The sequence below is a fragment of the Mugil cephalus genome, chromosome 8 (assembly GCF_022458985.1).
Source record: "Mugil cephalus isolate CIBA_MC_2020 chromosome 8, CIBA_Mcephalus_1.1, whole genome shotgun sequence".
Classification (NCBI taxonomy): domain Eukaryota; kingdom Metazoa; phylum Chordata; class Actinopteri; order Mugiliformes; family Mugilidae; genus Mugil; species Mugil cephalus.
The window spans coordinates 4239292-4253089 of NC_061777.1; the positions used below are offsets into that span (position 1 = coordinate 4239292).

A 13798-nucleotide genomic window follows, 5' to 3' on the forward strand; every position below is an offset into this window, starting at 1 on the left:
CATCAAATGAGGAGTCATTTTTGTGAACTGTAAGTCAATTAAATCGTGTGATATTGAAATATGAATAAAAGATTAGGCCCCGGAGCTGTTTAGTTTTACTGGCAGAGAGAGTTTGTCGAGTACTTTTATTATTAAGAACGATGACATGTTTGTCCTAATTAATCCCAATCAGGAGAGTTTAAGTGGCAAGAAACTGACACGCACAATGAAAAGAGCTGAATGTCTTTTTGGTGGTTGAAAAAAAAGAAGCTTAGAAGAACATAATTTCATCTTTATCAATGTTGTTTTACAGGTGCACTACTTCAACGTGGAGGAGCACTACCGCCGCGGTCTGGCCTGGTACCAAGCCCAGATGCCCTTCACCCTCCCGGGTCAGCTGACGGTGGAGAAGACCCCCGGCTACTTTGCGGCTCCCCAGGTTCCCTCACGCGTGTGGGACCTGAACCCGTCCGTCCGTTTGTTGCTCATCGTCCGAGACCCGGCCGAGAGGCTCGTCTCCGACTACACCCAGGTCCTCCACAACCGCCTGGCGCAGCACAAGTCCTACGAGCCGCTGGAGGAGCTCCTCCTCCACAAGGGCCAGATCGACCCCCGGTACAAGGCGCTGCAGAGGAGCCTGTACCACCAGCACCTGGCCCGGTGGCTGGAGGTCTTCCCCCGGGAGCAGATACACGTGGTGGACGGCGACGCGCTCATTCGGGATCCCTTCCCCGAGCTGAGGAAGGCGGAGACGTTCCTGGACCTGCCGCCCAGGATCAACCCGGACAACTTCTACTACAACGCCACCAAGGGCTTCTACTGCCTCCTGTCTGCCGGACACGACAAGTGCCTGGATGAGTCTAAGGGGAGGCCGCACGCACCGCTGAGCACCCAGGCCTTGAAGAAGCTTTGTCGGTACTTCCGGAAACCCAACAAGTTATTCTTTGAGATGGTGGGGAGGTCGTTCTCCTGGTGCTGATCCGACGAAAGGAGATTCAGGGACACCGAGAGGAAGAAAACTGTTGTTGCCGTGTCTTTGTAGGTAGAGATGAGTTGAGTCGGAAACGTCTCTTTTTTTTTTTTTACAACTCAGGTATAAACATGGCCAACAAACAAAGCATGGGAGGACATAACGACGAACTCTTGGCAAAACTCTACTGTGACCACCTCCGCTGAGCTCACCTGACGAAGCCACAACAACCGTGCCATAGACAAGTTTGAAACTAACAATACGACTGGTCGGGGCCGTTAAAAGAAGATGTGTAGACTTTGACGTGATGTAGAAATAGAAAAGGGTTTGAAGTGGTTGATTAATGAATTAATTGTTGCACTATGAACTTTTAAAAAAGTCGACCAAGGTCCAACGTAAACTATTTCAACTTGTCGATTTGTCTCTGTTGAAGTTTTGTGTGTTTTAGTTTAGTCATCCTGTTACTTCACTTGTTTTTTTATTTAATCTAACGAGGCTAATTTGATCTCACTTAATTTTTTAAGCTGTTTTTGAAGTTAGCACACGTTGTAGTTTCTGCTAGTTTGTGTTTTTTCTTTTTTTTTTTCTTTTTTTTCTTATCTAATAAATCTCAACAGTCTCTTACTTGAACCCGGCTATGAAGTTTAAAGGGTGCAACAACATCAAACGTACAAAGATGCAGACAGATACAGAGTCACTGACAGGCCTCCCTGGAAACTCCTCTCCCTCAAAGTGTATGAAGATGTTGCCTGTCACAGGCCATCTAACATGTGCTTTACACCACGGATCAAAGGAAGCCTGCGCTTCTTTTCATAATTAAGTTATTCCCTTTTACAAAATTACCTCAAGTTTCACCACCGCACTGTAACAAATTACACCCGTGGGGTCATCGCAACTGCTATATGTTCACCTCCTCAGTTTTTACATCAGTAGAGAACATTTAAGCCACATGACTGAACGGTTTTTAACCAAAATAGCTTTTAAAACGTTAAATGCTTCTGGTAAATGATTCATTCTTGCATGTTTTACATAAGTCTACAATCGAATTAGGCAGAAACATAACAGACGAAACATTCCCAGAAACTTTGCCTCACACGTTGTCATTGTTCGGGTTGAGAGAGAAGTGAATGAAAGCTGAAGGCTGACCTCTGACTGTCACCCTCCCACGATCCTCAGGAGCAAACTGCTGAGACGGAGACAAAGGGAGATGTAAGAATAAACAAATGACTCCCGTTTCTTTGAAGATGCGAGGCGGCTCCATCTTTCATGTGTCCCCGCAGAGGCCCGCGCTCGCGTGGACAATACATCTGATGTCAACTTTGATTAAAAGGAATCTTTGCTTCATGTGTTTGGGGTTCCTGGGTTTAGCAGCTGCGGTTTCGTAACTAGCTTCGGTCCTGACCTGCGCTTTTGTTTTACAGGATGTGATGAACGAGGGGTAAACCTCAAGATTAAATGTCCTATTTTGGCACGATGCTCCTCTGCTCGTGTTATGACAGCTAGCTCTAATGTTGGTTTTCAGATACACAGACTGAAAAGATTTTGCATGCTTCATAATATTCAACATGACTGCTGGATGAAAATGACTCAAAACGTCAGATGATTTTTATACAAGTCCTGAAAGTAGACAAAGAGGACCCAGTTAAATAAATGAAAACTAAATATTACACTTGTATGTATTTATTTATTCAAAATGAATCATTTTTACTGTCACTGTCAGCCATGAAAGTATCGTCTTGGTGAATTTTGGGGGCCAAAACCACTAACTTGAAGTTTTTTCACAAACCAGCCACTGTCAGTCGTAGACAACTTTGGTTTAGTGATTGAAACAAAGAATTGGAGTGAGACAGTTGTCAACAACATGCACACTTCTTTTCAGATAAGATTAATATGTAATGCATCATCAGTTTCAGTCTGGATGACGTTAAGGGTTGTGACTGAAATTGCGTTAAGTTAATCATTGTTTGAGGGATTCTTGTCACATATTAATGCTAATGCTAACTGCTAGCTAACACAGTGTTAGTTGTATGCTTCAAGGGTGTCCAAGCTGAAGTTGCATTTATTACATTACCCTCTACAGTGGTTCCACTTACTTCTTGTAATATCTTTGTTGGGGAGGCTTCACTTGGTAAAGACAGACCAGACTTCGTCTCCTCTGTGTCCTTTGGTCAAATCGTCCATCCAGTGAGTGAGAGCGTAGGAGTCGGTGAATATAGTCCCATCAGTCAGAGTCAGCTTTTTAAAATAATAGTCATGGCCTCAGAGAGTGAGTGTATTAATATATTCTCTAAAATATCAGTTTTCCTCGTCCATTCTTGCCAAAACAGTCCATTGAAATATGCTAACCACCGTTTACAGGCTGTAGTGTTTGAGATGTTTTGCCTCCAGCTAAGCCCCGCCCCCTCTAAAAAACATCACACTCTTTTACAAACTGTGAAGGTGTCTATATGAACCTCAACAACTCTGTTTCTGAGCTCCTCAAAAAGCTCCTTTGTCCTTTGCCATCATACACCTCTGCAAACATGTGTTGTGAAGATCAGACTAAGACAAATGATTTATTTTTGTAAACAAATCGAGATAGTGAATGACAGCTGAGTCTCTTTACAGTGATTGGACTCTAACTTGGCCTTGAAATGAACTTGTAGTCCTGGAGGTGCAGCTCACAGATATGTAATAGTGGTTGATTGGGTTCTGTTTGTCTCCTTTCAGGACTTGTGTCAAAATCGGCTGATGTTTTGAGTCATTTTTAGATATTTTACTTTACATAATGACTTTTAGTGAAGGCAAAAATTGTGAAGGTGTTTCCATTCCCCCTAGAAATGCGCGAAATGGAAACACATACATCTAACAAACCTCTCAAATATCTTTACAAGACTTTACAAGAGTTACAGCTCATTCACAAAGCACCTTTCGATGGAAACACGTACAAAGAGCAAGGCGAAATTTCAGATATATCACTTTTGTTTTGCGGAACACAGCTAGTGAGTGCACAACTTTTATCCAGACTTAAATATCTCAACTAGAGATGCTCCTCGTTGCAGATTATATGTGATCACAGCTTCTCAGGGCCAACAGCTATAGGCTAAGGCTTGGTTTATACTCCCGTAATAGATCTGTGAAGAGCCTTTAAGTTCTACTTGTAGCATCCTTCAATAATTACGTTACTAAAACGCGAGTCGGCCATGTTGAACTTCCAAAAAATGGCAGTAGAAACCAATGTGACACACACAAAAGAGAAAAGACGGATGTTACATTTCCTAATGCTTGTTCCAACAAGGAAATGCATCACCAATCACAGCTGCTGAGTGAGTCTTTGGCTCGGGATGTCACTGCAAAGGTCAGTCCCGCCAGCGCTGTCATAATATCCTCACTGTCAGTGCCGGGGCTGCGAGCTATTCGACGCATCCCAAGCAACACGCTGCATCATTTCAGAGTCATTACACCTCTGAGTCAGACATGAGCAAACACGACTTCACAAGCGGGCGTGAATATTTTTAAGCAGCGTCCTCTCACCTTTGGAGCTTTGTGCGTCTGATGTCTCGTCACTCATCTCCCTCCACATCATCTCCACATTACAGCTCATGTAATAAAGAGATGTTCTGACACTTCAGCCTGTAAGAAGCGGAAAGGAAAATAATGAGACGAGCATGACTCCGAGGTGTCGAGGGAGATGCAAAGAAAGAAAACCACAGTAATGGCTCTTCAGTCAAAAATTTAATTAGGCCTCGCAGTTAGGGATTGTTAAAGCAATATGAGGCTGTTAACTCTAATTTGTTTCACATTTAAGGAAAACCAAGAGTTGCAAAACACCGTCGAGAAACTCTACAAATCCTGTTGCCTTTCTATTTTGGGATGTTTAAGGGACTCCAAATCTAAAGAAAACACCATGCGACAACAATGACAGACATCTGGGTTTTCATCCGAGTAGCTTCTTCAGATCTGAAGGACTGGTGGAGGAGTTTGGGTTAATTAGTTAACTTCTTTTCTTGGCAGCTACCAGATTGCCACTGAGATCACTCTACAAATAGTCTAATCGTCACGTCGACAAAATCACAACTTGTTCGTTTTACATAAAAAGTAAAACGAGGTTTAACATCTGTAGTAGATAAATGTCTGTGAATGATCTCCAGGTCATGGTATATCCAAAAGAATTAAAGAAAGGCAACTGAACTTGAACATTTTTTTTTTATTTTATTTTATTTTATTTTATTTTTGAAGATGTTACGGAGTTGGAGTTCAAATTATCTAGACTTCTGGCTGTCAACATGTTCATTGGAAAACATGGTCCTTAACTTTTCCACAGAAGTTCCTATTTAAATTAACTCCAACAAGAAGAAAAGAAGTTAACTAATTTACCCCAACTCCACCACCAGTCCTTTAGAGCTGATGAAATGTCTTCAAGAAACTCCACAATACGTTGTGACAGAGCCAGGCTAGCAGGCTATGCTAAGCCAAACTGACTGTCTGCAGCTTTGTGTTTACTGTACAGAATCCAAGAGGTTTACATCTAATGCATCTAACTATGCATGGATGCATCTGTGCAGAGGATTTGACACTGTTTCCGCACAGAGAAAAGGAATTTGGAACACAGAAATGCAAACGAGAAGCATATGGTGCAACCAGGAACCATGCGGCCAACAAATGACCACGTAAGAGGACCTATAGAAAGAGAAAAAAAAAGGCCAGATGGTTCACTGGGGCTGATTGGGAACGGGGAACAGATGTGGTCTGGTGACTAGGAGCAGGATGAAAGTTTGAGGACATCTGGTGGGTGGATGTGGAGTGGCACACAAGACAAGAGATACAGAGAAACTGTGTCAGTATTCATTCATTCGCTTTCTGTAACAGCTGGAGCCGATCCCAGCTCTCACTGGACGACAGGGTCTCCAGTCTATTGTAGGGCTAACCAATTTAAAATCTCCAATGAGCCCAACGAGCATGTGTTTGGATGGTGGGAGGAAGCCGGAGTACCCGGAGAAACCCCACCTAGACACAGGTTAGAACATGCAAACTCCACACAGAAAGGCCCCAGTTTGCATAAAACTGCATAAAACTCAAGGAACTGTAAGAAAAACAAACAGCAGTGGTTTCCCTGATGTCAGAGAAGCTGCTGTGAAGTACAATCCAAATCCAAAAAGCTGTGGATGCAGAATGAACCCACATCCAAACCGGTCCATTCAAGTGGTGGCACAGAGTCCTGGTTATAGTTTCAGCTCCACATCAAGCTTCTGCTTATACATGAGTCTAATTTTTTCCACATTTTTCACTTTCGCCGACACTCTGGATGTAGCATGTCTAGACTCTGGAGGCTGAGATCAAGTTTTGAACAGCGTCTGCTTGCGAGGGCATCACTTACAGCTGGTAAGGAAAGGATTTCAGTGCTTAGCCTTTAAGGTTGAAGCTGAAAGTGTTTTATTTTACAAACAGCTGAAAGTGAGTTCACACATATATAACAAATGGCTGAACTGGACACGGAGGAAAAACAAGTATGTGTCATCATGGAAAACTTTCTCAAGAGGACTGCAATCAGTGTGCGATAAAACCCCGGCGCAGCTCTAGATCGCTCCATGGAAACTCTCTCCATCATCTTGTGGATGAAGAGCTGAACTGCTGTGTACACTTGAAAATCAACAGCTGCCCACACAACAGCGCAGCGCCCACTTAGAGTCTGTGCAGGACACTGTCACAGGCCGTGGTCAGAATCAGACCGTCGCAGTCGACGGTGAAAGTGTGTAACACGCTTTAATATACGCGGGTGTATTTTGGTATTTTAAAATACTAGCAAGGACTGGTGGCTCTGAGCCTGATGACGATGAGAAAGCAAGAAAAAAAAAGGTGCTTTTGTGCTGTTTTTCATGTTTTTTTTTTTTTAGGGTTTATCCCCCAACCTGTAGCAATGACACACCTGACACAGACACACACACATAAACAGGTTAGAAACTACTACAATAAATAAAAAACCCCAAAAACCCCAAAACAAAACCTGAACCACAGCACAAAGCAGCTTTGAATTGTCACAAGATGGCTTTAGTGTTATTGACTTCTCTTGTCATGTCTGGTCATAATGTTGTGGCTGATCCCTGTAGCTCACACATTCACTCACTTAGTAAGTTAAATAGCAAAGGAAAATGTGTTCACTTTATACACAAATATATATAATATTTTCATAGCATAGCTTTTAAATGTCATGTAATGTAAATGAAAACATCAAAACCTAAAGCGTACGATGTGTTATCAGTAGATTAACAGCATTAACATGCCTGGAATACTTCTGTTAATACATGTTTGCAGCATTGTTGTGAGCAGATCTATTTGTCTGTAGGCGGAATATTATATGCAACCAATATGGGGGGGGGGGGTGATTATTTGTTGGGGCAGGAAGGAAAGACAGTGGCTCCCCCTGCTGGCTGGTACATCGCGTGATTAAACGATGCCAAATGTATTTTTAGTGGGTAAAACCAAACCTCCTTCATGCTCCCAGGGGACTGCGCTGTGTAAATAGTTGTTGTGTGTCCGTTGTTTGATTTTATATTTTGTTTATGTATATTTCTAACTTCTCTTTGTTAGTAATATACCTACTCCAGTTGGGGGTCAAACTTAATTTCCGTTGTATGGTCTTATTTGAATGGGAAAATGTATAGAGGTTTGAAAACTGAGTCGAAGACAGTTGTATTTAGATGGACTGAATAACCACAGCGATATATATCAGTGAAATGTAATTAGTTTTCCAGCCTGGTACACAACGACACATTTGGTGGCTCCGCCTGAACACAACCGTGTTAAAACACCTGTAAAACTGCTCAGGTTCACTTCTTTAGCATCTACTTTTGCACAGTTACTAACTCCTACATGAATTTGGCTACAATCCTATGATACAAAAATGGTTTTCACTCCAAATAATGAGATTTTTTTTTTACAGAGATCCACAATTCACATTTTCTGCTGTATTCCAGGTGAATTTCTGTCTTATGTAATTATCTCACACATCTTTGAGACCAAGATTATACATATAACCCTTGTGGTTATATGTTTAATATAATACACTTCATTTATTTTGGGTATTTTGGATAGGAGGCAGAAAAAATAACTAATCCTCCCGTGTTTGGTCCCACATAAAACCGGCTTAAAACAAGTAAAATGTACATAAAGCTGTTGTTTGACAGACACAGCGCCATAAATAAATATTCTAAATAATAATTTCAAGTAGGTTTCAAACCAAGCCACGGACAACATGCCAAGGGTATTTATTCAAAGATAAAAATCATTTCCCTGAACACATTGTTCTTAAAAAGGCTCTAACTTTTTAGGACGTTTAGGGACGGGGACGTTTCAGTTTGCCTATACAAATAAGTATTGCATGTAATTGTTTTTTTTTGTTGTTGTTTTTTTTTTTAGCACTGGTGCGGTATGAAGGTAACCATCCACAGCGATATGTAGTTTAACAAATGGCAACACATTTGTTCCACAATGAAGCAATAAACTGCAAGATCAGCGTCACCTGATCACACTGCCAATAATGTAATTTCAAGTTTTAACACATTTTCTTCAGCTGCTGTAAACACTGGCACAAAACACTGTAGCAGACCCTTACAATAGGTTGTTTTCAATATTTCATTTTGATGTAAAAAAGAAAAAAAAAAAAAAGAAAAACATTAACTTTTAATACATCACTGTCTTTGTGCAGTTCAGAATATTACAGTAAAAGGAAAGAAGCACCATCTTACATATAGCTGCTGTTAAAGTCACTGTCCAAAAAAATCATTTCCTTAAAAACTGGTTGTAGTATAAATTGCAAATTCAAGAAAATAACCACAAAACGAGATATTTTTTTTTTTATATATAAAAATGGTTTAACAATTTTCTTTTTTTATAGTATAAAACATTACAGAGAACCAGGCCAATCAAACAAATTCACTGCCAACATTTCAAATAATCATGAACTCCCCAGTCAAACGTTCTACAAGAGCATACAAAGGATTTTCTGTCGTTAAGGGGGTTTTCTGCACGATTTTTCTAGCTATGGGAAAATGTAACAACACAAAGTCTAGCAATCACACTTCGTTTGCTATAATATTAATAATAATAAAAAAAAAAAAAAGAACAAATGTGAACTCCTGGTCCGATCAAAGCCCAAGCCCCAAAATTTCTGGTCAACGTGGTGTCTATGCAGTCTTCTGCTGGCCCTTCTTCCCAATGAGGGATTTGTGGATGTGGGGAATTACACCTGGGAAGAAAGAGAAAATATTTATGACTGAATAGCTTGCAAGTGTATCTGCAAAAAAAATATGTGCATGATTAATAAAACTACACTTTGCATGCAAAAAGCAAAACAATCAACTCACCTCCACCAGCAATTGTCGCCTTGATAAGAGAGTCCAACTCCTCATCACCACGAATGGCCAACTGCAAGTGACGGGGAGTGATACGTTTCACCTTCAAGTCTTTGGAGGCATTTCCCGCCAACTCTAGTACCTGAAATGACCGAAGACGTTAATGCAGCAGCAGTTTTACTTCTCGCAAATACAATTCACAACAAACAAAACCAAGTTAGCGGCCTTACTTCAGCCGTGAGGTACTCGAGGATGGCAGCGCTGTACACAGCCGCTGTGGCTCCTACGCGGCCGTGGCTGGTTGTGCGGGTCTTCAAGTGCCTGTGGATACGACCCACCGGGAACTGTCAGAGAAACAGACAGACAGACAGACAGAAAGTGGTCTGATCAAATAAAAGAAAGCTGCGAGCCCTCTGCAAATCAAGCTCGCGGCACCTGCAGCAAAGCCACAAACTGTCGCGCGGAGATTGAAACGATATTTACCTGCAGCCCAGCCCTCTGGGAGCGCGACACCGCTTTCGCCTTGGCTTTGCCGCTGTCTTTTCCTGCCTTGCCACCAGCCTGCAAGAAGTCATTTCAGGACATGTTCAACGGGGTGAAGCCGCAGAAGAGAAGCGGCAGATGTTTATATTCTGCGCAACGCTACAGCGGCTATTTATGTCCGTGTGAATGGATGATATAGGACGTTCCATCTCATCCACTACACCAGCTCATTCGTCAGCAGACCGATCCACCTCTGCTCCCACAGTGAACGCTACAGGACGTCATTCATACCAAACTCTATCCAGCTGTACAACATCTCACCTTCCCGTACCAGATAACTCCATGGTACTGCAAAACACTTTTACTGTTAACGGCCACTATTGCACCCGACTATAATATATATTCTTCCGTCTGTGTGTCTTGTGCATTTGTTCATATGTTAATTCTGTACATGTATTTTGCTTATACTATTGTTTATTTCATATTTACTTTATCTTTCTTTTTACTTGTGGTCCTTAAGAGTGTAAATATGTGCAACTAAGCTACTGTGTCCAAGCAATTCCCCCTCCTGTGGATCATTAAAGTCTATCCAAGTCTAAAATAAACGAAAAACGATAGAGAAACGTCCAGGAACGAAAAGAAAATCCAGTAAATGAGAGAGTCAGTAGTAAACACATGGATCGGTGATGTCCGGTTACACCGTGATCGCTTTCCCGCCAACCAAAAAGAAAACAAAACAAGCCCACGACTGCAAATACCGTTGTGGTTTATACACACACGAATTGAACCTGATATTAAACTAAAAAAAAAAAAAAAGAGATGATGGAAAAATAACTCACACGGAGCCAATTACGAAAAGAAAACACACGAGAAGCTGTCAGTGCTTCTGCTGCTGCCACTGAAAAGAAAAAGCTTCAAGACGGACTCGCTTTAAGATTTTAATTGACGAATTTCACACGGAAAAGTTTGCCTCGTTGGATCTTGTAAAGCCACGTACAACTGAGTTATCTCAACTTTCATCTTCCTTTCCTCTAGTCGCGTAGACTTATTGTGAATGACTTGTGGTCAACAACAAACCCGCTAACCGGCTAACCACTTAGCCTGCTAATGCCACCTCTCGCCGCGGCTACACCCGAGCCAAAAAGCACTTTTTAAAAAAAATTAAATTAATCAGATGTTACATTTACGAAGAAACACTCCGCTTTCACGAAACGGTGCCTTTAAAAGAAAAGCTACAAAACTCGGGACTTCTCACGGTACAGTAAACGTTAATGCTAACGTATTAGCTGACAGTTAGCATGCTCCTTTTTTTTTAACAGTTAAGTTCAAATTCAAAACAGCACTTTCCACAGTTGCGTAGTAATTAATGTAGCCGGCGTGCCCCTACTATGCGTTTAGGAGCAGCCGGAGCGCACGTACCATTTTTCCGCCTCGTTATTTGATCGCAGAAGTGAGAAGATACAGCAAAAATAATTTCGGCTCCCGAAAGCAGAGAAACAATAAACCCTTTCGCAAATCTTTTACATTGCAACCCCTCGTGGGAGGCCGGACAGCCAATCAGGGTGCGCGTTGTTACTTCGAATTTGCTCCTCGACCAATAGGAGAGCGACTTGCAGAAACATCACCCATCCCCCACACAGACTGTCTTTGCGCACGAAACCAACAAGTAGGCGGGACTGTGTGAGTGTGTGTGGAGTGTGTGTGTCCTTGCAGAGACATTAGTCCTTAGAAATGTAGAACGTACACAATCTGGACACTGTATTTGACATGATTTGATTTATTTTGAATACACGGACACGTTTGAAATCTTCAGTTGATATTTTATTTTTATTATAGCATACGTTAAAAAAACAGTATATGCACCAAACAAAACAATTATGTGGTGTGGATATACGTTAAATACATGTTTGATACTGGCATAAAAGAGAGAGAGCTGTTATGATTGCAAATATCTACGCGAACGTCATCGGTCACGTGGTACTGATTGGCAGCTGGGAGGGCGAATCAGAACACACGCGGTTTTGATTGGCAGCTGGGAACGCGAGTGAGAGCACTCGTTTTTTATCTGCCGTTTTGATTGGCAGCTGGGAGGGCCAATGAGAGCGCTGGTTGTCCGCTGGTGTTTTGATTGGCAGACGCGACAGCCAATCAGAGCCCAGGAGCCCGCGTCCGGTTCCGTAGAGGGGGGGGTGGAGGGGTCAAAGATACGCAGAGAGAAACGGGCTGCTGGTGGCGAAGATGGCGGATGGGGACAGTGGCAGTGAGCGCGGTGGCAGCAGCGGCGGCGGAGGGGGAGGAGGCAGCGGGTTTCAGCACTACCAGCGGGAACCGGAGACCCAGGAGCTGGCCTCGAAGCGGCTGGACATTCAGAACAAACGCTTCTACCTTGACGTGAAGCAGAACGCCAAAGGCCGGTTCATCAAAATCGCCGAGGTCGGAGCCGGGGGCTCCAAAAGTCGGCTGACCCTCTCCATGTCAGTGGCGGCGGAGTTCCGCGACTACCTGGGGGATTTCATAGAGCACTACGCCCAACTTGGGCCTAGTACCCCGGAGCAGATTGCTCAGTCATCCGGCGGGGATGACACCGGGCCTAGACGGGCCTTGAAGAGCGAGTTCCTGGTGCGTGAGAACCGCAAATACTACCTCGACCTGAAGGAGAACCAGCGGGGTCGGTTTCTCCGGATCCGACAGACCGTCAACCGAGGCCCCGGCTTCGGCGTCGGAGTGGGTGGCATCCCCGGGGCGGGCCTGCAGGCCGGACAAACCATCGCCCTCCCGGCCCAAGGCTTAATAGAGTTCCGCGACGCCTTGGCCAAGTTGATAGATGACTACGGGGGAGACGAGGAGGAGCTGGCCGGGGGCGGAGGAGGAGCCGGGGGCTACAGCGAGCTACCGGAGGGCACCTCCATCATGGTGGACTCCAAGCGGTTCTTCTTTGACGTCGGATCCAACAAGTACGGAGTTTTCTTACGGGTGAGCGAGGTGAAGCCCAGCTACAGGAACTCTATCACGATCCCCTTCAAGGCGTGGAGCAAGTTCGGGGGAGCCTTCTCCAGATACGCCGAGGAGATGAAGGAGATCCAGGAGAGGCACCGGGATAAGATGTACGAGAGGAGAACCGGAGAGGAGTCGGAGGGCGACGACGTGGACGACGATTGACCGGAGAGAGGATGGAGGAGATGGAGATGGAGGAGGAGGAGGAGGAGGAGGAGGTGGCTGTATGTGATGAAGCTGACAACACGATGCAAAGCCTAGAGATAAACAGAGGAAGAGGAACAGTGCATGACAAGAACTTTTTTTAAAAACAAACAACAACAAAAAAAAAGCTAAAACAACGGAGTAAACTTAAAAAAAGAAAAAAAGAAAAGAGAAGAAGAAGAAGTATATTTGACTGAGAAATAACTTGTCTATATAAGAGAATCATGTTCTAAAGTTTAGGTGGATGTTCTAGCTAACTGAGTGCGGACTGCAAGTAGTCGGCTCCTGTAAGAGATTCCCATTGATTTAAAAAAGGAAAAAAGAAAAAAGAAAATATCTATGTATATACATAGATATACATGGATTGGTTGTTAATTTTTCCAGATGTAGCCCAGCAAATTAAGTTTGAGCGACAGTGGGTCACCACTTCCTGGTTGGGGTCCAGTGGTGAGAGCTCACCTGGTGCTGACCTGTAGTTCTGTGTGATGACAAATAAGGATCAAACCAGGAGGAGGAGGAGGAGGCGGCGCAGGGAGGGAGGGAGGGAGGGAGGGAGGGAGGGAGTGGGAGTGACCACCATGGCTGTGTTTGTGTGTTTTTATTATTTTATTTTTAATTTTTAATTTTGTCTGAAGTGACCTGTAAATGAGCGGCTTGACCCCCCCCCCTACAACCAGACCCGCGACGGACGGCGGCACCCACCCAGAGGCCACGGTCGGTCGGTGGGTCAGTGGGATGGATGGATGGAGGGAGGGAGGCGGAGGTGAAGGTGTAGTAGTTGGTGGGGGGGGGGCACACCCCTTAGCGATCGCAGGACCGACCTCTCCGCTCGGCGAGG

General features: G+C 43.7%; 3 protein-coding genes and 1 long non-coding RNA gene across 7 annotated transcripts in view; 2 read left to right on the forward strand and 2 right to left on the reverse strand.

Moving 5' to 3' along the window:
• The window catches only part of hs3st1l2 (heparan sulfate (glucosamine) 3-O-sulfotransferase 1-like 2), a 29166-nt gene extending 27587 nt beyond the window's left edge, over positions 1-1579 (forward strand). For all 4 annotated transcript variants that reach the window (XM_047593167.1, XM_047593169.1, XM_047593168.1 and 1 more), the window contains exon 3: positions 293-1579. In XM_047593167.1, the coding sequence (XP_047449123.1) occupies positions 293-958 (666 nt within the window). In that variant the 3' untranslated portion in view covers positions 959-1579. The remainder of the gene's footprint in view (positions 1-292) is intronic.
• LOC125012927 lies at positions 1022-4549 on the reverse strand. Its single transcript, XR_007113336.1, has 2 exons — positions 4463-4549; positions 1022-2132 (listed from the first exon to the last, which is right to left on the reverse strand). It is a non-coding gene; the product is annotated as an uncharacterized LOC125012927 (long non-coding RNA).
• A 3627-nt stretch (positions 4550-8176) lies between these two features.
• Positions 8177-11330, reverse strand: LOC125011798 (histone H2A.V). Its single transcript, XM_047591139.1, has 5 exons — positions 11182-11330; positions 9763-9840; positions 9510-9623; positions 9292-9421; positions 8177-9173 (listed from the first exon to the last, which is right to left on the reverse strand). Exons 1-5 carry the CDS (start codon positions 11182-11184, stop codon positions 9112-9114), a joined length of 387 nt encoding a protein of 128 aa, XP_047447095.1. The 5' UTR covers positions 11185-11330; the 3' UTR covers positions 8177-9111.
• A 593-nt stretch (positions 11331-11923) lies between these two features.
• LOC125011797 (transcriptional activator protein Pur-beta) lies at positions 11924-13500 on the forward strand. Its single transcript, XM_047591137.1, has one exon. It carries the CDS (start codon positions 12001-12003, stop codon positions 12919-12921), a length of 921 nt encoding a protein of 306 aa, XP_047447093.1. The 5' UTR covers positions 11924-12000; the 3' UTR covers positions 12922-13500.
• The last annotated feature ends 298 nt before the right edge of the window (positions 13501-13798 follow it).